The sequence below is a fragment of the Emys orbicularis genome, chromosome 1, assembly GCF_028017835.1.
Source record: "Emys orbicularis isolate rEmyOrb1 chromosome 1, rEmyOrb1.hap1, whole genome shotgun sequence".
NCBI lineage: Eukaryota > Metazoa > Chordata > Testudines > Emydidae > Emys > Emys orbicularis.
Window position 1 is genome coordinate 74,075,519 of NC_088683.1, and position 26,994 is coordinate 74,102,512.

At 41.3% G+C, this 26,994-nt stretch overlaps 1 protein-coding gene across 1 annotated transcript in view; it reads left to right on the top strand.

Annotated features, from left to right (window-relative positions):
- The window catches only part of ZDHHC17 (zinc finger DHHC-type palmitoyltransferase 17), a 125,540-nt gene that overhangs the window by 83,866 nt on the left and 14,680 nt on the right, over positions 1 to 26,994 (top strand). Inside the window, exons 11-13 of the mRNA XM_065408882.1 lie at positions 8,822 to 8,946; positions 15,712 to 15,774; positions 21,616 to 21,709. Coding sequence (XP_065264954.1) covers positions 8,822 to 8,946; positions 15,712 to 15,774; positions 21,616 to 21,709 — 282 coding nt within the window. The remainder of the gene's footprint in view (positions 1 to 8,821; positions 8,947 to 15,711; positions 15,775 to 21,615; positions 21,710 to 26,994) is intronic.

Genomic DNA, 26,994 nt, shown 5'->3' on the forward strand with positions numbered 1-26,994 from the left:
TCACCTCAGACGGAACCATGAGGTGAGCCAAGGACACATGTGCGGATCAATGGACACTGCTACAAGAAAAATCTCCAGCTCTGAACGCATGGTGCACATCCGTAAAGCCTCAGTGGAATACAGAGAAGGACCACGCATCTCGAAGAATCTCCAATTACAGATAAGTAACCTCCTCATCTGTAAGTGTAGAAATTAAACATCTAGTATAAAAGGTAGAGAGAAGAATGAATGCTGGATATTAGAATGTTTTGGGCAAATTATTTTACCTCAGAACAACTGAGAATCTGCAATGGATGATCTATACAACATAAAACAGTGTGAACCAAATAGAAAATGTTTGTGCAACTCAAGGGAAAGAGAATTTCAAGTCTGTTTTATCTGATTATTGTACTAAATGACTGGCTGTAGTATTATGTGGCTTTGTTGTGAAAATGGAAGCAGACGTGTAGATCAAATCCTCTTTAAAGCAAATGAATACACATCAGCTGGATAATGTTGCTTAATGCAATTTGATGATTATTATTTCCAGATACAATATGGAAAGGAATGGAGGCTACACAGTAAAAATTTTAAGCACAATGCACATTCTATAAAGCTATAGAAGGCTCTTTGATTTGTATCTGAAAAGCATGATGAACTACCTTGCATTCAGCACTGTTACTAAAAAATCACCTTTATGAAATAATGTGCTGCACGCAGTATCTTTGTTCCCCTTTCCCCTTCAAAATCAATCAATTTTAAAAGAAATTTCAGGTCCCTTTCTTTGTCAGGTTAAAATATACAAACGGGAATGCCTTTTGATATCAGTGGAGAAATTTAACTACAAAATTCTTTTGGCCTGGAATTAACTTGGCTCACATTCTGTAAGCTGCTTTAAGTTATAAATCTTGCATTGTATAAAAGAGAGGCTAGAAATATTTAAAATCAGTTGCATGCTATGGCTAAACAGAAAAATGATATTGTGAACGCTTTAGTATATGAAATGCAGATATCCTGGAAAACTATTACTATAAAAGAGCATTCTGACATTTGTTAGGGGTTATTTGCAAACCTCTTGCTCAGCTGTATTTGAGAAGAGATTGCACGAACAGCTTTATTATTCATACGCTACTATATGTCCTGTATTTTTACAACAGATATGGGGTGAAATTCCACTTGTAAACACAAAAAAGACACAGTGGGACACATGGAGCCATTTTCTCTTACTACGGGGGGATATACATCTGCCCCTTATCCGTTGTTTTGCATATCCATCGCTCATCAATAGAGGAACGTGTTCCGATACACATCTGTCCCAATCCGCATATCCGTCGTTTGCAGTACTATAAGTTGCAAGCGACAGATATGCGGATTGGGAACGACATGAATCGGAACACGTTCCCCTATTGATGAGCAACAGCTATGTGTAGTCACAGGTGGGCCGCAGCCCACCCACTTAACATACAGGCCCACCCCTCCCCAGTCCCGGCTCTGCTCCCGCCCCAGTGCTTGCCCCACACCGCCCGCCCGGCGCTCCAGCTGGGGAGCGGGGTCGGGGCACCGGGGTTTGCCTAGTTCTGGTGCTCCAGTCGTGGAGCGGGGTTGGGGGATTGACCCGCTCCGCTCACCCGACTCTCCTGCCAGGGAGTTGTGTCAGGTTACAGGGGCTTCCAAGCCCCCTACCCCTGCTCCCTGGCTGGAGCGCGCAAGCCCCCGCACCCTGACCCTGCTCCCCTCCCGGTAGGAGCACCTGGCGGAGTAGGGCAAGCCCCGAGCACCGGGCGGGGGGGCGGAGCGGGTGGTGGTGCAGGGACGCATTTTTCCAGGAGCCCCTGGCCAGATCACTCCTACCCCTCCACCGCTCATCCAAGTGTCCCCTCCTGCCTATACCACTGCTCTACCAGTGGGTCCGCGGTATATGTCGTTTTGGTGTCCGTCGCCCTTCTCAAGAACACAAGCCCAACGTATACCAGGGACCCATTGTATCACATATTACTATAATAATGTACTTTCAGGTAAATTATTTTTTAATTGTTTTAGTTCATTTCCACAAAAATAAACACAGATTTTGTTTGCATGGTGTGATCACTCCCACCACTTAGAGCCACATCAGACAGAGATTGTAACAAACCAATCAGTTTTAACTGTTTAAGATGCAACAGAAAGCCTAAAGTGTGTGACCTTGTGGTTTAGATAAATTGCTTCACTTTTCATGTGACTACCTTGAAATTGCAGACAATCAGCTGTTAATCTTAAAGCTTTTTAATATTTGTCATGATATTCAGTTTCTGTCCTCTTATTTGACTCACTGGGCTTCTGAAGTAGAAAGTTATATTACCTTAACTGGACATTGAATTGTATATACTGAATTGTTATCTATATAAATAAGAGTGCTTATTATAAATCATATCTGGAATATTAAATATTACTTTATAACACTTTCAGCAATTAATTTAAATTTAAAATATAACAGATAATGAAAACTAAACAGATCTTGAGATCCTTAGATAGAAGGCAATATGGAAATGCAAAGTATTATTTTTACTTAATATTATTGCATTGAAAGTCCCCATAAAGCAACTTGATGTGTAATGAATCCTTTTGGAAGTGTTTTTGAGTAAAATAACTTGCCAGATTCATTTCATGAAAACTGCCACAACCAGGAATTTCATCAGATATCACTTTACCCACACTACAGAGAATAAAGAAGTACTGTGTTCTGCTTTAAGTAATCATGTAAAGCTGTAAAAATATAAAGATTCTTACTCTGACCACAGTTCTCTGTCTTATGCTACAAAAATAAAGCAGGCATGTAATTTCTTTTTTTCAATAAAGCTACAGGACAATTTGCCAGAAGAATTAGAATGAATTTGGCATCTTATTACAATGACTTCTAAATTTAAAAACTTAAAATTATCAATTAAAGTATGACAGCTTACAGAACTCAGTCTCTCAACTAGCTTGTCACAAAACACTGTCATTCCTAATGAAAAAACACTAATAGTACCTTTGTTTTCACCGTGTCACTTTTGAATACAAAGAGGTTGTTGCAAAGGCTTATTGGCACTTACCTTTAAATGTCAAAATGACTGTTAATGATCTGCAACTTTGACTTTTTAAAAATCAATATAATACTATCTAGTTTCTTGTATTTACTACTTTTATTTGCCAGTGAACGTTATTAGTCAGCATGTAATTCCCAAGTGAAGATCTAACAAGTAAACAACTAAAGGAAAACCAAAAGAAAACCTGTAAGGAGAGGGAAACAAATCTGAGATGATTTAGTTCATCATCAGTGTCTAAGGGTTCTGCATTTGGGCACTTATTTGCCAAAAATTGAACGTGATGCTATCTGGCTTCTGAACAACAGATACGTTTCATTTTCCACCATATATTGATCTCACACTTCATGTGTGCACCCTAATACAACAGTTGGTCTGGCTTCACCATTCTGAAATAATTAGGAACAATATGAAGTTGATTTCAAGAAATGCTGCTTGAAAAACCCTTTTGTTTATACAGCAGACCTGCCTTTCTAGTCCAATTTTTACTGGTAAATCAAAAAAACAAATCAATGGCAATCACTAGTCCAATTAAAAACTGACTATGTCAGTTTTATGCCTTTCTGCACCTTTGATATCCTCTCATGTTATAATGACCGAATATGGGATTTTGAAAAGCAGCTAAGGGAGTTAGGCACCAACTTTCATTCACTTTCAAAGGGAGTTAAGCCCCTAGCTCCCTTAGATGCTTTTGAAAATCCCTCCCCAAATTTCTACTGGCGAGTTAGTGCTGATAGCTGAACAGAGAAGACGATCATAATTTTTTTAAATAAAACTTTACAAAATGAAGGCATCACACGTACATACAGTCAAAATTATAGAGACAAATCCAAGAAAAGAACAAAGGAAGACTTACATTCAGAAAGACAAAAAAGCTACTAGTTATGGAGGTGTAGCTTTGAGACCTATTGAGTAATTGGATTTGTTCAGAGTGCTCTGGGGGAGTGTCCTGATATGTCTGTGTGTATATACATACACTTACGCACACACTCTCTCTCTCTCTCTCTCCCCCTCCCCTTTCAATTTATAGCTCTGGTTCCAACCAATATTTTGCTTGATATGTAGTTGTAAATTAACAGCAATTTGTATGTAATTGAAGCCACTAAATAGATTGTAGTTTTGGATCAAACTTAGCTAACCAAATATTCACATCACCTTCTATGTATTCTGTCACTTTAATGGGACAATCATAATTGCTCAAACTGCTCTGATAATTACAGTGAAAGGTGTTACTTTGTAGTAAGGTAATAAATGGATCATGGATTTTTGCACTCTGTCTCACACAATGAAAACCGGGAAGTGTCGTGGTTAAGTTCATTTTAGTATTTTGCTTTAGGATTAAGACCTAAATATTTCTGGAACCCTTTACTTCATAGAAAGTTGCCGAGTGGGAAATCTGCAGAGGGGGAATTGCTGCCAACGTTATGCTTCAGCTTTGCAGCCACCTATACAGCTGTGTACTTCTCTCTACTTGGGTCTGAGTGAGGAAAATGTTAGGACTGAAAAGAAGTGAGTCCACAACTGGGGTTGGGCAGATAATGGAGTTTTGAGTTCACTGGGAGTTTTGAAAAATAAATAAAATAAATAGTTTCAGCTTGATCCAAAAACAGTTGTTTAAATTTTTCAGTGTGTAGAAATTAAAAAAAAAAAAAAAAAAAAGTTAATCACAATGTTTTAATGTTACCGAAATGAAAAATTTCAACACAAAACATTCTGGTAACGTCAAAAGGAAATGTTTAGTTTTAACCTGAAAATTTTCATTTAGACTTCCAGGCATTTTGACGAAAGCAAGCAAATAAAAGTGGCAGTGGGGAAGGGGTGGGTGGGGCCTCCCATATAAGCTCCTTTAAAAAAAAAAAAAAAAAAAAAAAAAAAAAAAGTAAAACAGCTTCCAGAGGGGAGAGTGAAAAAGCCGCATCTCACAATATCCTTTAGCACAGTGACTAGGGCACTCTCCAGTGATGTGGGAATCCCAAGTTTAAATTCCTTTTCCGCATCAGTTAGTGTGTGAACTTGAACCTGAGTCTCCCCGCCTCCCAGAAGAGCATGTTAACCACTGGGCTAACGCTTATGGGGGGGAAAGACACCATCTTTGTGAATCCTTTGCTTGCTGTTGTGAAAATGTCTGTCTAAAAGTCCAAACAAAAAGTTTCATTTTGACATTAACAAAGCATTTTGACTCTTTTGGTTCCATCAGAATTAGTCCATGAATTTGACTTGAATTCACAAATAGTTTGTAGACCTGAAACAGCATTTTCTGATAAATAAACTGTTCATCCAAAAAATTTCATCCCGCTCCAGCCATCAGTGCTTTGCCTCCAGGTAGAATGTCACCTGTACTGTAAATGTTTCAAAGCTTCATGTGTTTTTCCACATACACTGTTGGTGTCCCTAAAAGCTCTGTAAGTTGACATAGGTCTTCCTTGAAGTAAGTTACTCTGCTGTCCAGGGTGTGCCTGCCCTTTTTCCCATGAGGCTTCTGAATTGCCTCTGTCAGCACAACCTTCCCCCACTCAGATTCTTGTTCGTTCACCTCACTTCTTTGCTCCTTGTTTTCATTTTCCCGAAATTCTCTGCTGAGATTTGACCTACTCCCACCCTCTTATCATTCATCCATAATGCTACTTCCCCATTCAGCCTTCCTTTCAGTTTCAGTATGCACATGGCCTATTTTCTGTCTTCCTGAGGATGGTTTCCCTATCAATGCTGCACTTATCTTCTGGAGTCCTCCTAATAAAAGATAACAAGGGAGGGGCTGAACTTTGACATTTTATCTGAGGACTCTTAGGCCTGGTCTACGCTACAGAGTTAGGTTGATGTAAGGCAACTTACGTCGACCTAATTCTGTAAGCATCTACATTAAAATCTTGCTCCCACCGATGTAACTCACCCACTACACTGACCTAATAACTCCACTTCCACAAGAGGCATAGAGGCAATGTTGATGTAGTTAGGTAGATGCAGTGTCAGTGTAGATACTGCATTGCTTACATCGACTGTTTCTGCCTTTCAGAAGCCGTCCCACAATGCCAAACACTGACAGTTAAATTGGTGCAAGTGCTCCTGGTGAGGACACACACCACGACCCAAGGAGCGTAGTGAGGACATGCCCACGCGATTTAATTACTGTGGTGGCTGTACGTTGCCGTAACTTAGGTTGACATAATTTTGTAGTGTAGACGTATCCTTAAGTTCTGTCCATATAATCTGTGTGAGTGAAGGGTGAGAGGAACATGCAGAAAAAAATCTCTGGGTTACTGCCCGTAGGACCCGGGTGCATGAGCAGTTTTTTGGTCATAGGAACATATTGTCCAAATTTTATACAGTAGATTTAATACAGTGGATTAAAAGTAAGACCACAAACTGAAGGTTATAAAACCATTTTACTGGACAGAAAATAAATTGTCATCCTGCCTATTTCTTTTTAGCAGTCTAGACATGACGTTTAGTAATTTGGAATGAATCATGTAATTTTTTTTCAATTGTACCTTATTGTTCATAGCAGATGTCTGTTTAAGGGATTTTAAATAGAAGATGTTTTACATATTTTTCTGCTTTTTTTATTGTTGTGACACAAATAGTGAAAATAGTAAGTATTTTACAGACAATGTAAACCCTTAAAGCTATATAAATAAAGTGAACTTATTTTTGGCAGGAGCTAATTTCAAAAAATGCATTTAGCAAGAAACTGAGTTAGTAAAAAAAGATTAAACTCAACTTTTAATCAGTAGAGATCAAATGCAGCAGGGCATATAGTAAGTTATGGTGTATATGGGGGTATGCGAGTTATAATTTACTGAAAAGAGCTTGTTATATTCAAGCTTAATTAGTCTTTATAGTGAGCTAAAATGCTAAGAGGCTACCGTATGGAGCACATTATTAAAAATTAAAATTAGCTTATCAAACATTTTCAGTTACAGTTCAAATCTACAACTAGTTTCTTCCTTCAGAGAATGGAATCAGAGCAAGGAAGTTTGTTTAGGGTATGATAGGGTACAAGACATACAGAATTAATCAAACATGCTTCATTTCGGCAAACAATTGTTTAAATACTGTGGGCTTGATTCTCAGGGTACATCTACACTGCAATCAAAGCTGTGATTGCAGCTCAGATAGGCATACCCACCCTATCTTTAATCTAACTAGTATGGCTAAAAATAGCAGTGAAGAGACAGAGCCTGGCCTCGGTTGCAGGCAACATAAGTACGTGTCCAGGGTTCTGGCAGACCTGTACAGCCCATGCCACCACCTCTTGACAGCTGTTTTTTAGCTGTGTTGCTAGATTCAAACTAGCACACTTATGCCTGCTATTGCAGTGTTAGACTGTTAGACATGGCAGTTTAGCGTGTCCAGCAGTGTAAAGAGGCCTTAATTACATTTACGCTCTAAGGCCCCTGTACATTGGCAGCATGGTGTAAAGGCACCATAGGATAAGTGAGAATTTTTTCATGTTTTTATTTTGAATATTTGTGTCTATATATTGATGTAGAAAGTTTTAGATAATGCTGCTTGTTTGCTGATTATCTTCTAAAAAATCAGTGTCTGGCTCAGCATTCATAATCCACTATACACTGTGCAGTTCCAAAATCTCATTTTCCATGCCATTAAAAACAACAAATGAAACTCAGTTTTCCATAAAATTCCTTACATAAAATTTTATAGATTATCAATGCATAAAATGTTCAGGTGCCAATTTTAGTACATACAGCCATGTAAAACACTATAGTTATCAATCCATATTCAGGGTTTAATGCTGCAAAAATGTACATAAATAACTAACTTTACTCATATGGGTAGTCCCAATGACTACTGAAGTCAATGACTTTACTCATGTACATGTTAGTAGGATTGGTACACTAACATGCCAGATTTTTGGATCCCTCAGAAGTGCTGTACTTCATGCTCATTATTGCCTATTACGAGGAAATCTATTTATTCTATGATTTAAACCACTGTAAAGCTGTGTATATCCTAGCATAGGAAACATTTTTAAACTAGTGGTTATTCCTTGTATTTATATTGCTCTTGAATTTATAAACACTTTCAGGAATACTAAGAATTCTTATTTTACAGGTATTAGATTATATATTTTAAAATGGCTTTCATTGGTCCGAAATATGAGTATTCGCTTATAAGAGGATCATGTTTCAAACAGCACCCAAAAAACTCAACGGTTTTGCTTTTTCAATTATTTGCTTTACACTGAGAGAGATTTCAAATTAGTGTATAAACTCTGAGTTGAGCATCTTGGAAATGAGCATAGGTTGAGGGATTACTGCCGTGTAACATCATTCTCTGTTAGACAATCCCTTATATGGTTAAAAGCATTCCTTTTGGTGATTTAACTGGAATTTTAGACAGTGGAGACATAAGCAGTCAAATGAGCATCTTATAAATAGAACTTCTGGATATTTACTGTGAAATCAGGAAATACTTTAAGGAGATAATACTATATGGAATTTAAATTAAAAACAACAAAGAACAGATAGGAATAACTGAATTATGATAATTCATATTTTAACACAGTGTAAATAGTTATAAAGAGTTAGGCAATCAAACTGCCTTAAGAGAATTTCTACAGAATATAGAGTACAATAGAAGTCCTTACGACACAATATTTTGTGCTTATTTTAAGTATCGTTGATTTTGGCAACTTTTTAGAACAAAATGATTCGTGGTCATCTTATTTCAAGTTGACAGATGTTAATAATTCAGCCTGGTTTGGTCTTTCTGTAATCTTTTTCATTTTGAACTTCTTTAGATTCCTTGACTTTAAACACATCTCAATTTTCTCTTTATACATCTTCCATTCCTTGCCAATAGTGTTGCACTTTTCTACAATTTTGGAAAATCCTGGAAATCAGACCCAGGAATCATTAAAGCCACAGAAGAACAAAAGAAAAAGGTAAAAATACTACAGATTATTTTGAGGATGATGGGGAGAAAATGCTATGTCCTTTTTCAAGGATGAGTTACCTGTGTGTTTCCAAATGTTGTCACTTGCTGTTTAGCACAGAGAAATAAGAGTAAATTGTTGTGAAACAAAAGCATAGCAATATCAAAAGGTTGTTTCTGCATTTATCTTACATATTCCCTTGTCTTTATTTGCAAGTAGTGTGCAGGTCTTGCTTTCTAAATTTAACATTCATGATGTTTTAATTAACAAAATAAAATTGTAGTTTAAAATTTAATGAGGTGGTAACGTGTGTAAATCTTTATATTAGGTTCAAAAAGTGATGAGATGAGGTTGAAAGTGATGATAAATTAGGTAATCCAGATTCATTTATGGAAGCATAAAAACCTGCTCTATTCTGCATAGGTTCTTGTACCTCTCTCATCGCAGTAGTACCTGAGTGCCTAATGTACTTAACTATGGGACTAACTTAATATTAGCTGTATACAATGTTGTTGTAGACATGTTGGTCCCAGGATATTAAAGAGAGAAGTTGGGTGAGGAAATATCTTTTATTGAACCAACTTCTATTGGTGAAAGAGACAAATTTTCAAGCTTACACAGCTCTTCAGTTCTAGGAAATGTACTCAGTGTCACAGCTAAATATAAGGTGGAACAGATTGTTTAGCATAAGTAGTTCACCTTGAATGGTCCCTTGAAATATATGTTAAGTGTCCAGTGAACACCTCTCCAGAAGAAAGGAGTGGGGAAAAAACTAGGGGCAGGGGGGTTGATCAACACCCCCACAACATACCTTTCAAGATCCATGTGTCTTATACATGCTAATCACAACATGTGGTGTACCTCACGATGCACTAAATGCACCAATAGCAACTATGTGGGTAAAACACAGACAATCACTATGCTCTTGAATGAACTCACACAGAAAAATGACAAAAACATTATATCACCTGTGGATGACCAGTTTTCACAAAGAGATCACTCTATATCAGACCTCTCAGTCCCCATCCTCAAAGAAACCTGCACAGCACCTTCAAAAGACCAGTCTGGGAGCTTAACTTTGCTAGACACTAAAAATCGTGGACCGTATAGAGACACTGGATTTATGACTTATTACAACAATCTATAACGGGTGGGCAATAATTTTCACTGGAGGGCCACTCAACAAATTTTGATAAGTCGTCATGAGCCGTACATTTCTACTATATTAATGGAGGGGGTGTGGGGTCTGGGAGGGAATTTGGGTGCAGGAGGGAGCTCCGGGCTGGTGCAGAGTACTGGGGTGCGGGGGGGGGGGCTCTGGGAGGGAATTTGGTGCAGGAGGGGGCTCCAGGTGGGGGCAAGGGATTGGGGTACAGGAGGGGGAGCAGGATCTGAGAGGGAGTTTAGGTGCAGGAGGGGGTTCTGACCTGGGGCAGGGGCTTGGGGTGTGGGAGGCAGTGTGAGGTGTAGGGTCTGGCTGGGAGGTGCTTACCACAGGCGGCTCCCGGCCAGCGTCGCAGCAGGGCTCAGGCAGGCTGCCTGCATGTTGTGGCCCCATACCACTCCCGGAAGTGACTGCGGCCAGCTGCTGCTGGCACGTCTCTGTGTGCCCCTTAGAGGAGGAGGGCAGCAGGTCTCTATGCACTGGCCACGCCCGCAAGCACACCCCCCCCCCCCCCGCAGCTCCCATTGGCCAGTTTCCAGCCAATGGGAGCTGTGAGGACGGTGCTGGGGGTGGGGGCAGCACACGGAGCCACCTCCACCTCCCCATTCTTCCACCCCCCACCCCCCACCCCCCGCCAGGGGCACGCAGAGGCGTGCCAACAGCAACCGGCAACTTCCAGGAGCGGCATGGGGCCACTGCAGGCAAGCAGTGTGCCTGAGCGCCCCACTGCACTGCGGGACTTTTAGAGGACTGGAGATTGCGAGGGGGCAGCCAAAGAGCCTGGCAGGCTGGACAGAAATGTTAGATGGGCCAGATCTGGCCCGCGGGCCATATTTTGCCCACCCCTGATATCTAACCCATTAACACCCACCCCAGCTTTCCCCCTACTGGCCACTTCACCTTGAATAATCCCGTGAAATATGTTTTAACTGCTTATGCTAAACAATCTGTTCCACCTTGTATTTAGTTGTGACACTCATGTCTACGCTGCAGTTAGACACCCACGGATGACCTGTGCCAGCTGACTCAGGCTAAGACCATATCTACAGTACCACTTATGTCGGCAAAACTGATGTTGCTCAGGGGTGTGGGGGGAAAAAACACCCCTGAGCTGCAAGTTTCTCCAGCATAAGTGGAAGTGTGCACAGCGCTGTGTCAGCGAGAGAGCTTCTCCCGCCGACACAGCCACCGCCACTCGTTGGAGACGGTTTAATTATGTTGACAGGAGAGCTCTGAGCTCTCAGGAGAGCGGCATAGAGCAGCTGTACCGCTGTACGGTCTCTAGTGTAGACATAGCCTAAGTAGCTGTTTAATTGTGGTATAGACGTTTGGGTTCGGGCTGCAGCCCAATCTCTTAGATTCTCCCACCTTGGAGGGTCCTAGAGCCAGGCTCCAGCCCATCCACAGATGTCTACACCCCAATTAAATAGCCCCTTAGCTTAAAGCCCAAAGAGCCTGAGTCAGCTGATAAGGGCCAGCTATGGGTGTCTAATTGCATTGTAGACATTCCCTCTGAGTACATTTCCCAGACCTGAAGAAGAGTTTTGTGTAAGCTTAAAAGCTTGTATCTCTCACAACAGAAGCTGGTTGAATAAAATATATTACCTCACTCATCTCGTCTCTAATACTAGTGTAATCCACACACCTTCTGGGTGGCACTGAGTCCACTTAGGGTATGTCTATACTATCTGCTGGATCGGCGGGCAGCGATCGATCCAGCGTGGGTCGATTTATCACGTCTAGTCTAGATGCAATAAATTGACCCCCCGAGCACTCTTCCGTCGACTCCTGTACTCCATCACCGCGAGAGGTGCAGGCAGAGTAGACGGGGGAGTGGCAGCAGTCGCCTCACTGCAGTGAAGACACCGCAGTGAGTAGATCTAAGTACGTCGACTTCAGCTACGTTATTCACGTAGCTGAAGTTGCGTAACTTAGATCAATCCCTTGCCCCCCCACCTCCCAGTGTAGACCAGGCCTTAGAGAGAGTTAAATGAGTCTGCTCTACAGTCTTAGTTAAAAGGCAATTGGCTTTTAGCTCATGCTGTAGAAGCTCATGCACTAAGTTCCAGAGGTCCCGGGTTTGATCCTGCCTGACCACAACCGGAGTCTGTCAGCATTACAAGTGGGGACTCTTCCGGGATTTCAACTGGGAAGTCTCTGAAGCTCGGGATGCGCTTCCTCAGCTAAGGGAAGTATGTAATCCCCACACCTCCTGGCTGTGGTGTTCTGTCCCATCGAGTGGCACCGAGACAACTTACAGAGAGTTAAATGAATCTGCTCTACAGCCTTAGCTAAAAAGCAGTTGGCTTTTAGCTCATGCTGTAAAGCTCATACACTAAGCTCCAGAAGTCCCAGATTCAATCCCGCCCACCGACGACCGGAGTCTGTCGGTGTTACACTAGCTGTCACTTTAAATGTCATTGCTTAAAGATTTTGCCTATTCTGTTTTAAAAATAAATAAAATGTACAAGTTACTGTAATTTAAATATACTATACCAATAAAGCTAGAGCTTCTACTGACAAAACATTGAATTCTGTTTGAGTCAAGCTTCTTCTTCGGTTCTGAGATAGACATCTGTGATTAGCTTTCATTGGCATTTGAGAGTAATTCCTCTTGGTATATAATTTATGACCAGATGCATTTATAATCTTTTACCATGATAATTTTCTGATACTCAAGCCCATTACTGTTAGCAGTTCTAACTTGCCCTTTATTGAAATGAAGTTTTTGAGCAATCAAACCTAGCAATCACAAATTCCCAAAATGAGAGCAGCAGTAACCTCTTCCATTAGTTTATGGGAGAGATTTTCAAAAGCCCCTAAAGGAGTTAGGAGTACAAGTCCTATTGAAAATCAGTGAGACTTGTGCTCCTGACTCACTTAGATGCTTTTGGAAATCCCACTCTCAAGCATGCTATGCAACTCACTGCAAATCAAAGTGGAATGACATCAAGCTGCCTGGAATTATATATTTGTCCACGTGCAGAGTAGTAATCTCTGATGAGGTTGTGATTGGTTAGATTATTTTTGTTTACAGGATAGATCAGTTGTTTTTTTAATATCAGTGAATGTGCAGATTCAGGCATCCAGAACTGCTTTTCTGTTACTGTGCATCCACCAAATTGGATGCTGGGCTAGTCCAATCTAAGTACCATACCTTCAGCAGGACTACATAATTAAGTAGAATTTTAACACTTTGTAGAGTAGTAAGTAAGCCCCTTTGTGGCCTCAGTTCAGCAAACCACATAAACACAGGAGTCCCATTGAAGTCACTGCTCACCTACTTCAAATTAAGCACATGCTTCAGTGCTTTGCCGAATCAGGGTCTAAATAAAAAATTAGCCAGTTTCCAGTCTTCTTCCATCAGGATTTTGTCACTGTGCTAATGTTATGGATTTTTTGATGCAGACACTTTGCAACTAATTCAACTCTAGAATGGACCATCATAAAAAGGACCGGCATAAAATATTCTGGGCATTGTAGTAGTTTCCCCACATTGCTTCGTAACTTATCTTAAAGTGAACCAAAGTCAGGGCACGAAATAATTTGTGCTTCCCCTCCCTGTTGAACAAATAGGCAAGGCAATCCAACAGACCACGGTAAGTATATCTGGAAATGCCAGCAACATCAGAGTTTCCAGGTGTTTTTTCTTTTGACATGCTTGCCCTTTTCAGTGATGTATTTCTGCTTCCTAGACTAATTTGAAGTAGTTCAGGCAACTCCCCACTTTCCAAACTGCATTGAAATTATTATTAGTTGTAGTAGTAGCAATGTATTTACTTTTATCATGGTAGTGCCCAAAGGCACCAATCAGGAGGATCTGGCCTGGATTGTACTGGTCACTGAACAAACATACAGGAAAACAGTCCCCAAAGAGTAAAAGGCACGCAGTGTATTGTATAAGCAAAGGACCATGTTGAATAGTGCTTTATTCTACAATTACTCCCATTGAATTCAATGGAACTACTTGTGGAGAGGTCCCAAACATGGAAGAGGGTATCAAAAGATAGCCCAAAGTGATCACGGTGATGGTAGACATGCCTCCTGTTAGTTCTGTCTCTTTTGTTTTTCATCTATTTGTTTTATTTATATTAGTTTTTTGGAGGAGTCACTTGGAATTGAAGTGTAGCATAGAGGAAGGGATTGTTAGAGAGAGGAAAGAGTAAAGGGAGAATGAAACTGCTACTGCTTCTGCTTCCCGTTTGGAGGAGGGAGGAGAGGCTGCTGGTCCTAGTGCCACAGTTGGTTCCTCTGATTTCTGCAGAGAGGACTATAAGGCCCTGTTTTATCCCTGAACCCTTGACTGTAGCGTTTACTGGCTGCTTTGGAGAAGGAGCCCCGGGGTCTAGTGTATTTCCATATTCACCCCCTGCCAGTTCCTCCATGTAGTGTCTTGGAAGAATTGAAAAGGCATTTGGGGATCTTCGATTGAGGTATCCCCCTTGGTGGCCATCATCTCAACCAGGAAGTAAAGGTAAACCTTCTTGCATACCACCTTTGTTTGGCTTGTTACATTGACAGAATAGTCATAAGTACCTTCTGCTCCTTTTCTAATCTGGAGAAGTGAGAGAGGAGTTAAAATCATATGGATCCAAAGACACCAACGTGACAGGGCACTTAAAACCCAGAACCATGGTTAAAATATATTTCATGTACTATGGCTGAAGGTACAAATTAGACAAGCATATCGGTCTTTAATTTTATTCCTTAACTATTCATGCTAATCGGAGTTAATTCTTCCTGGGCCAAGAAAAGTAGCTTTGGCAAGAGACATTTTCAGGACAATTCCTTTGAAATCTGTGAATATATATTTTCCAGACACTGCAGACTTTATATAAAAGCCTCTTGTGGCACAGTCTTCAGCTGCTGAAATATAAAGGTTGTTGGAAATGTAGACTCTTTTCATTTCCTAGAGTAATAAGTCACCACTATTCCAATAACAAAATAGATACTGGAAGGACACATAAAATGAAAGGATCTAATTTAATGTAAGGAAATTGGGATGTTGTAACTGAAATCCACCATTGTATATCACTTGATCCATAAGCATAGCATGATGCATAGTGGGTTGGAGGTTTGGCTTTTATTACTGCTTTTGTGGTTAAGAGACTAACATTCTATGGAGTAGGTAATTGCAGCTTTGAGACTTTGGACTGTATACCACTGAACTTAAATTTCTCCTTCTTGACTGATGGGTCCTGACTGGAAGGTAATCTCTGAGGATTTATCAAAATGCAAAATAGTTTGAGTTTAAATCTGTGATTTTAAAATCAATTTAGTTAAACCTGTGTGCTAAATTCTGTGTAGATGTGCTAAATCAGTCTAAACCTGCTTTATATCTATTTAGCTTAAATCAACTAAGAATAGGTTTAAGGTAAAGTAAATAAGCCACTTTTAATTGGAAATAAGTGTCTACATAGAGTTTTGCACCAGTTTAAATAGGTTTAAAACTTATTTAAATTAAATATTCTGGTGTAGGCAAAGCCTGAGATAGTCTGAGCTTACAGGCCTGAATATGAGCTACAGAAATCATTTAACAATGTAAATTAGATGGGTATGTGTTTAAAAGTTTAAATACTAATTTTATTTCTTGTTTGTTTCTTCTGAAGACAATAGTTGAACTTGCAGAGACAGGAAGTCTGGACCTCAGTATATTCTGCAGTACCTGTTTGGTAGTATGCTTTTTATTTTTACTTATTTATTTTTGTTTCCACTTAATTGAAATGTAAATATCAGTGTTGGGGGAGGTTGTGTGTGGTGGGCAAAACTGGATATTTATATAGTAAATAAATGAGACTTCCCTTTCTCCCCCCCCCCCCCCCTTTTCTCCATGTTATTTCAGAGATGGATGTTATTTAAAAAAACTTACATGAAAATAGTGTTTTCCAAAAAGCTCAAGTGGGTCTGTTCATAAGAATTATGGTAATGTCAGTGAGGAGATCATTTTGACTTTATGCAGAGAATTCGTTAATGGTAACACAATGCTAGAATCTAAGTGTCTTTACCAAGTAAAAAATTATTTGCTGGGCATGCTACATATTCTGAAGATTGTTGGGGTGAAATTCTGCTCTCCCTGTGCAACCATTCTGAAGTAAATGGGATTGTACTGATTGATGTAAATGAGAGCAGAATTTAGCCCAATATTTGATATCATTGACTCACATCTAATGTGTTTGTTTAGTTTGTATATAGGTTGGCTCTTTTGCTTCCTAAATTCACTCACTTGTGAAATTTCAGTAAAACTAACTAAATTAAATGCTTTAGATAAATATTGTAGTTAAATAGTTTCTTCAGTATCCTGATTGCCTTGAGCTGAAACATTTATCCACAGAATTTAGTTTAATAGTTTTTTCGCTTCTGCAAGTTGATTAATAATATCCAATTATTGGGTTGCGGTTGAGAACTTTCATCTAATTTTTTCTTGTGTTTAGCTAATGCACTGATGAGATAGCATTGACCTTCAGTTCACGGTACTGACAAATGTATTTTGTACTTCCAGGCATGCTTGCAGATGACATAAGCATTATTGTTTTCTTAATAACTGTACACTTTTAAACCCTTTTGTGTTTTGACAATTATTTGGAAGAGCATACTTTTTAATCAACAATATTAAAGGAGTGCTTTGATTAGCAGTTTCCATATGGCATACAATCATTTATGCAGTCATTCAGTCTGAGGAACCATTTTTCTTTAGATAATTATCTGACAATAAAAAAGATGACGACTTTAAATTATGCCTTTGTATAATGTAAAGTTGTTTTTCTCATTAATGAGGTATTAGCTATTTCTATAGATCAAATGATAGTTTCTATATCAGCAGGTAAAATCAAGGAACGGCATGGTGGAAAAATTGTGATGGAGAACACCCTATGGATTGAGTTTTGCTAACTTTGATTCAATCCTGCAACTGATAGTGTGTAAATAGATTGCTGCATCCATGCAGAGCCCGCTGGAAGTCAGCCTCCACGCAGGCTCAACAGTATACCCCCATGTTTTTAGTTAGAGGATCAGGGTCTTTGTTTTAACTTCATGTTTACTAGGGGACAAAATTCATGCTAAATCTTGTATCTTTGTGAACACCTTATTTTAACTTTGAAGGATATCTAAACCAAACCAGACTAAATGTAATTGCTTCAGTTTTGGAAAACTAGTGAACCATTCCTAGCTCTTCACATTTCTAGGACTTTCAGATTGTTAGGCTAACTAGAAAGGACATAGGGTTAAGGGAAATATGTGTGTTAATTTTTTTTATTAAAAAGAGAATTGGATAACTAATTTTATACAATTTTAAATGCACTATTCAATCCTGTTTTTTAAATAATATTTTACATTGATGTGTCAATTTTTTTCTGGTGTTGGGCTTTACAGCATTCTGTCTGGCATTGGCATAACTAAAATAATCTCCTTTAGAGCATGAAAATAGTTTCTTTCAAAAGTGAGCTGGACTTTTTAAATTTGGCTATCATCTTAAAAAGAAAAAATACTAATTTTCACACCCCTCCACAAAACATTTTAAAATGGAAATCAGCTTCAAGAGAACAAGGGCAGCTATCCAGTTCCACAAGAAAACATGATATGCACATTCCTTTTAAAATGTGATTAGCAAATATAAAAGACTGTAAAGTCTATTAATAGTACATACTCATGCAAAGCATGAGATGGAATACTAATAACAATATGCCAACTTTTTAAAAAATGGTCAATTTTTCTTAAATATGCACACATACAGTACAGTTTTATGAATCCAAATGGCCAAGCATTGGCCTTTTGCTGCTATTAAGAGGAAACACTTAACTAATAATCTTAACCCCATTTTAATAGTAATGGTTCTATCTGAGCTGCAGAACCCATCTTGTTACCTAAAGTTCCATGCATTTGGGAATAGGAGCTATCTGCTATATAAGAAAAGGCCTGCTGCCTCCCTAGTCCCAACAGAAGGGACAGCTGCATAATGTCCTTTGTAGCAGTCTGTTATGTGGCATTGGCATGGAAAAAGCAAATCAAGATCCAAGAACATGCTAAATTGTATTATTGGTATTGAAAATTATTTTCTTAATAAGTTTATTAAGGTTTACCATGACTCAGTTTTCGCACAAGCATTCCTTCATTAATTCAATGGCCACTTAGTGATAAATGTACAAGGGTAAGCATATACTCTTGTATTATGTACCCAAAAGCAATACAGTTATAAATACACCTCTACCCCGATATAGCGCTATCCTTGGGAGCCAAAAAATCTTACCGTGATATAGGTGAAACCATGTTGTATCGAATTTGCTTTGATCCGCCGGAGCGCGCAGCCCCACCCCCTCCCCCGGAGCGCTGCTTTACCGCGTTATATCCAAATTCGTGTTATATCGGGTCACGTTATATCGGGGTAGAGGTGTACTGGCCAAAATACTCTCAACAGGATCAGGCCTGGTAGGGACCTTCCCATCATGGCGTGACTCCAGAGGAATAAGGAAAGGCACTGACAAAGTACCCCTAGAAAACCTTGCTTTTTTAATACACTATAAGAAACAGGTGATGTCATTGTTTGTTGTCAGACCTTTCTAACTCCAGATGAAGCAGCTAAGTTTGAACCTTGTCCTCTGCCCCGGTCAAGAGAAGATTAATGACTGGGCCTCTTTCTTCAAGGTTTGCATCTTATCTCGTTTGGCTGTATTTCTCTTCGACTACCAAACTACACATTTCTTTATACTAAACTAAACAAACCAATTATTTACAATTCCTGGTGCCCATTAACCATATTTTCTTTATTTCTATTACCTCATCCCAAACCTTAAATGAGATAACACTGGTATTTTTAAGGGTCACTACAAGATTAACACAAATAACTTGTGTTTTCTCATGATCTCATCCTTTTACATGCTTCAGTCCTACCACTCATGCTAAAAATCCAAACTCAGTTTGAAACCGTAGCCTGCTTAAGCCTAACGTGGGCCTATGTTACTACTGTTGGCAACCTTTTCAAAGTTGGCCGCCTTAATGTTGGACATCAGAATCCATATTTAGGCAGATGATACAAAAACTGGGGGAGCTGTAAATAATGAAGAGCAATCTGGATCGCTTGGTAATCTGGGTGTGAACAAACTACACCTCTACCCCGATATAACACGACCCGATATAACACGAATTCGGATATAACGCTTAAAGCAGTGCTCCGGGGGGGCAGGGCTGCGCACTCCGGCGGATCAAAGCAAGTTCGTTATAACGCGGTTTCACCTATAACGTGGTAAGATTTTTTTGGCTCCCGAGGACAGCGTTATATCGGGGTAGAGGTGTATGTACAGTATTTTAATACAGCTAAATGTAAACACAAAGGAACAAAGAATGTAGGCCATACTTAGCAGGATGGGGGAGACTATCCTGAGAAGCAGTTACTCTGAAAAAGATATGTGCTGAATGTGTGCTTCCAGCATGATGCTGCGGTTAAAGGAGACGGAAATCTCGAGTAGGAGTAGAGAGGTTCTTTTACCTTTGTGTTTGGCACTTGTGCGACCCCTGCTGGAATACTGTGTTCAATTTTGGTGCCAACAAGTTAAGAAGGATGTTGATAAATTGGAGAGGGTTGAGAGAAGAGCCATGAGAGTGGGGAAGTTCTGTGGCCTGTGTTATACGGAAGTCCGACTAGATGATCACAGTGTCCCCTTCTGACCTTTATACAGGACACATCTTGTGAGAAGCTGCAAAGTTTTGACAAATAGAAATAACTTTTTATAAAAGGTTTATTGAAATAAACCAATGTGATTGGTTGTCGCATCCTTTCAGCAACTTCAAGCTATGTAGCAAAACTGTTATGTTTTGAACAAGCATTCAGTTTCTCCCAAGAATCCTGGTTGAAGAAGTTTTGTATTATAAAAAAGAAAAGTCTGTGGAGAAGTTTATGTACCTTTTTGTATTCTGTGATTTTTTGGGGGGATGGGGAAAAGGGGAGAATTATGAATATTTGCAGTAAACATTTCAGTTTGACTCAGAATTGCCGTTGCTAGTTTAACAAAATGTTTAGGCCTTTTTCTACTGAAATCATGAGAATTGTAATGGTTTTTTAAAATTTTTAATACTTTCAGAGGTTTTGTGAAACTGAAGTACTTTCATTGATTTTTTTTTATGTAATGTAACATGATGCACCTACGTACATACATGTATGTGTGTCTACATACACATGTAATTTAGTCTTTTGTTGATCTGTATAGGCAACATCACAAAATCATTTTTAGTTATTGTGAGAGCTTCTTGAAATATTGTATTATACTCCCTTCTACCATACAAAGGAAAACCCCTTTTGGTATATGCATTGCAGATTAGTTGTTTCAGGACCTATGTAAAATAAAATCTATTTGAGGAAGGCTCTTAAGAGATAAGTAAGCTTCACAAAGCCTTCCAAAACAGAATTATTTTATTTTAAAATGGGTTAGAACAAACTTTGGGTTAAATGACATATTGAGCCTGAAAAAGAAGTATCTTTTGCTTTGTGTCAAAACTGTCTAGATATTTTCCAGGTTAACTGGAAAGTTTCTTTAAATTCTGAAGTGTTTTAACATTTCCTAATTGTCTGTGGATTAGTTGCTTAGACTTGCAAGTTATGTTTACATTTTGAAACACGGTGTTTAAAAATAATTTCTTCCTTCACTTACCTACTGAGACCTGAAGTATGCATTTTATTTCCCATGGAAGAATTAATAACATGACAAACACATAATAGAAATACTTCTTCTATCATGTTTGTGGTGTCATTCATTTTTGTATAATAAACATAGAACCTTTAAATTCAGATTTAAAGGGATAAGTAAAAATGAAGTTGTTTTTTAAATATTTAGTTTTAAAGTTTAAATGTATTTTAATTTCAAGGTTTGTTCATGTATTTTGTTCTTGATTTGTCATCATAACCATTTAATATTTGATTTACAAAAATATATTCAGTTTGGGAGTGGTTTTCAAAATTGTCAAAGTGAACATTGGAGCAAAAGTCCCATTGGAAGTTCTCTTTAAATTCATATTTCTTGAATTGATAAATAGGCTTAATTAACAGCATCCTGTTTACATTAGGGTTCATTTATGAATAATGCCCAAAGAATAATCTCAATCATAATGTAATACTCTGTCAATATTAAATAGCTGAAATGAAACAAATCCGCACCCAAAACTTAGATACCTAGAGGATTTAGAGGGGTTTGGGGTGGATGGAAAGAGAAATAAATATTTGATACTTTTTAAGATTCAACATTTTTATTTAAGGGAAAATATTTTAAATAGATTTTTGTACCATACATACCGTAGCTGACGTATGATGAAATTTCAAGACACTAATTGTTTAATGGAATCTGAATTACCCATTAGGCTTTTAAATTCCTGTTGACCTTGATCTAAGGGATTAACAGCAGCAAAGTATTTTAACATGCATTAAAATTCCTTTTTTTTTTTTTTTCACCAGTATAAATCTGTCAGACTTTTCCTTTCAGTTTGCTGTAAAGCTTTTTGTAATTATATGTCCATAAATATCTGTCAAACAGATACGGAAGCCAGTGAGGTCCAAACATTGTGGCGTGTGCAATCGATGTATAGCAAAGTTTGACCACCACTGCCCATGGGTGGGTAACTGCGTAGGTAAGTGATTGCTCAAATATGGACTCTTAACAAATAGAGAGGGGAAAAATACAGTTAGTCAGTTTGTCCACCCCTTTCTCAATGCAGGATCGTTCTCTACAGTATATTCCTCTGTACTTTAAAAAATTCCTGTTTTAAATGACCACAGTAACATGGTTTCTGACAACTTCCTGCGAAAGACTATTCTAGGTCTTCAGTATTACCAAAAGCATCTTGATGTTCAGCCTGAATTTTCTTTTTTTCTGATTCATTGCATTATTCACAGTTCTCCTCTCTGTTACCAATCCACACATAAGTACTTATAGCTTTGTTTCTAAGGGCTTATCTATATGGAGCAGAAATGTGCAGTAGAGGGGTGTGATTTCTAAAGTGCACCAACATGCACTAACTGAACCATGGTGTTCCTGCTAACATGAACTAAAAAGATTGCACCAACAGACTCTACACAGGCCAGTTCGCATGCGACACATAAGTGTGCTTTAGAAAGCAAACCCCTCTTGTGCACATTTCTGCTCTGTGTAGAAAAGTCCTAAGTAAACTGCTTTCATCCCTATTAATTTTTAAACATTTTATTTCAGCAATAATTATAACACCACATAAACAGTATGTAAGTATGTTTTTGTCAAATGTGAACTCTAATGTAAATCATTAATCACATTTTCAGTTACTTATCAATACAGCAGCTTTTTCATTTCCTACAAAAACAAGAGAGCATATACTGACTACAGTGGTGATTAGTCTCTTTAATATATATGAGATGAAGCATGGAGAACTAGGAAATTAAAGTCTGGGTAACAGGTAAACTCACAAACAAGTATTTTCCATTAGGGAACTGTAGCCAAGTGCTCAATTAATTCTTTGCTATGTGTCAGTAGATTCAAGATGGCTTGCCATCTAGGTGGATTTTCTACTCCTGGGGAATTTCTGCACAAAAAAATTAAAAATTCTGTGCACAATATTTTAAAATTCTGCAAAATTCTGAATATTTTATTTGTCAAAATAACACAGTATAATCATGCCAGTTTCAATTATTTTGGTAAGTTATTTCAAGATACTTGTCAGCAAGCAAGTCTGAAATAATACAACAAAAAAGATTCAGGAAATGTTTTTTTGACAAATAGATTCTTTACTAGGCATATTAATACAGAACTTTGAGTAATAATTCATTTAAACTACAATACAGAACTGTGTTTCCCGCACCCCTCAGAAGCAGTGCAAAGGCTTGGGGGAGTCGAGTCATGGGGACCTGAGGGAGAGGGAAGTAATTGCTGGGAAGGAGCCTGGCAGTGAACCTGGAAGGTTGTTGGGTGTGGGTGAGAGAAGTATGGAACAGTTCTTTTGACTCTCATTCAGTTAGGCACATCTGCCCCGTCCCCATTTGTCCCTCTACCCCCACCCTACGCCCCTCCCCATGTGTCCCTGAATCTGTTCCCTGTAAGCTGCGCACTTGGGCGGCTGCACAGGAGATATTCAAGTGCCGCCCAGCTGATTAGCAGAGCACGCACAGCCAGCAGCATGTGTTCACATGCCCCTTCTCTCTCTCTCTCTCTCTCTCAACACACACACACACACACACACACACACACACACACACACACACACACACACACACACACACACACACACACACACACACACAGTCTCTGTGTCTCTCACACTCACCTCCCAACACATACTTGAGGTACTTCCAACATCATTCCTCATATATTCTTTGCTTATAAAAGCAACATTACAACATGTTTACAGATGAAGGAAGCTCTTTGATTTTGGAGGAAGGAAGTGCCTTGTGTGCTTGTTCTAACTTGTATGTTTGGGTTTTCTGCTTTTGTCTTATTTATTTGTTCATTTCACTTGTTAAAAGCACTTGATTATTTTTTGCCTCTGGAGGAAGCTCTTGGTTTAATAGGCAAAATATTTGACATAAATGACCAATTAAGTACTCTGCTGCTTGGATACAGAGGGACACATCTTTTTTAGCCTATTATCATCTGTGTAGTTCCTGTGTGGTTAGTGCACCTCCTAGGGTCATTGGCGTGCTGTACTAGTGAACGTATTCTACAAATTGAGGGAAAGTTGAGTAGTTCCGAATAGTATATATACAAATAAATGTATCACAGTATTAGAAATGCAACTGTCAGGTATATTAACGCATGGCAAAAGTGGTTCTTCTTCGAGTGATTGCTCATGTGTATTCCACAGTAGGTGTGCATGCTCGCCACATGCACCAGTGCCGGAAGTTTTTTCCCTAGCAGTACCTGTAGGGGGAGAGCGCCCCCCGAAACCCCTGGTGTGGCGCCTTCCTGGCGCGGTATAAGGGGAGCTGCGCACTCCCCCCACCCTCAGTTCCTTCTTGCAGCCAGTGAAGGTGCGTCGGAACTGCTCAGCTCCAGCCTTGCTGCAGCTTGTCCCCAGAACCGTTCATTCAGTTGTACCTGTAGTCAGTTTAGTTTTCAGTGAAGTTTAGTTAGTTAGTGAGCCCGGGCTGGGGCATGCCCCGTGCCCCGGGATTTAAGTCGTGCGGCTCCTGTAGGCGTTCTATGCCAAAGAGTGACCCGCACACAGACTGTCTGCGCTGCTTGGGAGAAACCCATATCAGCGAAAGGTGTAAGATCTGCAAGCCCCGGACTGAAAAAGAAAGAGACATTAGACTCCAGGCCATCCTGATGGAGTTGGCGCTGCCCCAACCCCGGCACGCTGCTCTGATCCGGTACCCGGCACCGTGGCATCGGTGCACGGAGACCCTCCAGTACCCTCGACTAGTCGGCACCGCTCCCCTTCCACGGGGCACGCCAAGAGGACTGGAAAGACTCCCTCTTCGCAACGGCACCGAGGGAAGTTTGGGACAGAGACTAGACCCATGTTGGGTAATCCTCGGTCCCCATCGGGCCCTAGGCCTCTGACTCACGTGGAGTGGAGTAGCCTGGCCCCTTCGGAGCAGGCCTCTCCGGATATCTGGATGCCATCTACGCCCGAAGCCCTCCAGGCGGCGAAGGACGTCATGTCCATGCCGGTGCCGGGAGCGCCATCGATGTTGGCCCCATGCTCCAGAGGCAATCCGCCGCTGGGATCACTGCAGTCACTGCCAGCCCGGTACCGGTCTAGGTCGAGGGAACGTTCCCGACACCACTCACCGCCTAGTGACCGTTCAGGGCTCAGTCCATGTGGATCGCCCTCGACGCCGGCCAGACTATCTGGATGGGTGCCATCCGATCGGGACTCCCAGCACCGCTCGTCTTCACGAAGCGAGCTCAGACAGGACCGTGGCGGACATCGCGAACGGTCCTCGCCTCAAAGGGAGTTCCGCAGTCTGTCATGGCATGACTGTCAACGTCGTTCCTGCTCAAAGTCTCCGCCAAGGCACCGTAGCTCCGGGCGTCGATCGCCGGCTCCTCGCCGTCGCGGGTCCGCCCATCGAGATCGCTCACAGAGCAGCTACTACCATCGGTGCCGTTCTCCCGCCTCGAGGCCGCGGTCCCGCGGTCGACGTAGATCCTGGCACCGCTGCCGCTCCCAGTCCGGAGGCAGCAGCGAATCGTACACCAGCCCGACCTCCGCTCACAGTCGCCCATCTACAGGCCAGACTAGCCAGCCTGATCGGCCGGCCCCACCGGTGCCTCAGCAAGTGCAATGGCACAGTGCGTCGTGGCTGGCCCAGTGGTACCAGTGGGCACTGTGGCCTCCGGCACAGCCCCCGGTGGGGGCTCGCTCGGTGGCTAGGGCGTCTGAAGCACCATCAGCCTCCATCCCTAGACCGCCGAGAAAGGAGTCGACGGGTCCTGCTTCCTCGGTGCCATGCCTGGAATCCGACCAGGTGGTGGATCCTCCAGTGCCGGCCGACACCCAAAGCACCGCACCGGCCTCCTCACCCCGTCCGGAGACTTACTAAAAAGGGTGACAGCGAACCTCCATCTCCAGGCTGAGGAAATGGAAGAGCTCTCATACTCCCTGTTCAATGTGCTGTCCTCCTCGGCACCAGGCAGGGTGGCCTTGCCGCTCCATGAAGGGGTGGCAAAAATTTCAAATACACTGTGGCAAACGCCAGCCTCATTGGCTCCCATCTCTAAGAAGGTGGAGCGCAAGTACTTTGTACCCACTAAGGGGCACGAGTACCTGTATACCCACCCGGCGCCCAAGTCCTTGGTGGTTGAGTCAGTCAACCACAGGGAGTGACAGGGGCAGCCAGCGCCGACCCCAAAGAACAAAGGCTCTCGGAGGCTGGGTGCTTTTGGGAGAAAATTTTATTAGTCGTCAAGCTTCCAGCTGAGGGTAGCAAACCATCAGGCTCTCCTGGGTCGCTACAAGTTTAATCTCCCCAAGTTCAAGGACTCCCTCCAGGAGCGCGATAGAAAGGAGTTTAAGGCGCTCATGGAGGAAGGGGCAGCCACCGCAAGGGCGTCTCTGCAAGCCACTTTGGATGCAGCGGACACGGCCGCACGGTCCCTGGCCTCGGCGGTGTCCATGAGACGGGCGTCCTGGCTTCTGCTCTCTGGGTTATCCAGCGAGGCACAGTCATCGATGCAGGATCTCCCTTTTGACGGGAAGGCGCTGTTTGCGGAGGAAACGGACACAAAGCTGCACAGCATGAAAGACTCCCGTACGACCCTCCAGACCCTGGGCCTCTATGTCCCTGCTCCGGCAAAACCCAAGTTCGAGCCACAGCAGGCTCCCGCATAGGCCACTCTTCCGAAATACGAGGCTGCATATAAGAAGCAACAGGACTATAAGAAACGCCCGCAAAGAAAATACCGGCCTACCCCACAGCCTGGGTCCTCTAAGGGCAAGCAGGCGGGTAAAAGGCAGTTTTGACGGGATGCTCGGGGGTACCCCGCCAGTTTTCAGCAGGGATCCACCCCCAATAAAGCTCCCTTTTTCCAATCGATTGTGTGCGTTCCTCCCGGAATGGTCGTGGATCACCTCGGACTGTTGGGTCCTCAACACCATCTCCCGAGTTACACCCTCCAGTTTACCTCCTACCCGTCCAACCACCCCCTGCCCCCGTCCGTCTTGGGGGACCCATCACACGAGGCTCTGCTCGAGCAGGAGGTCGGAAGGCTCCTGGAACTAGGAGCGATAGAGGCGGTGCCCAAGGAGTTCCTGGGCAAGGGTATTACTCCCAGTATTTCCTTATCCCAAAGGCTCAGACCCATACTGGACCTGCGAGGTCTGAACCAGTACTTGGTAAAACTCAAGTTTCGCATGGTTTCCCTGGCCTCCATCATCCCCTCCCTGGATCCTGGGGATTGGTACGCGATCCTCGATCTACAGGACGCGTACTTCCATATCCA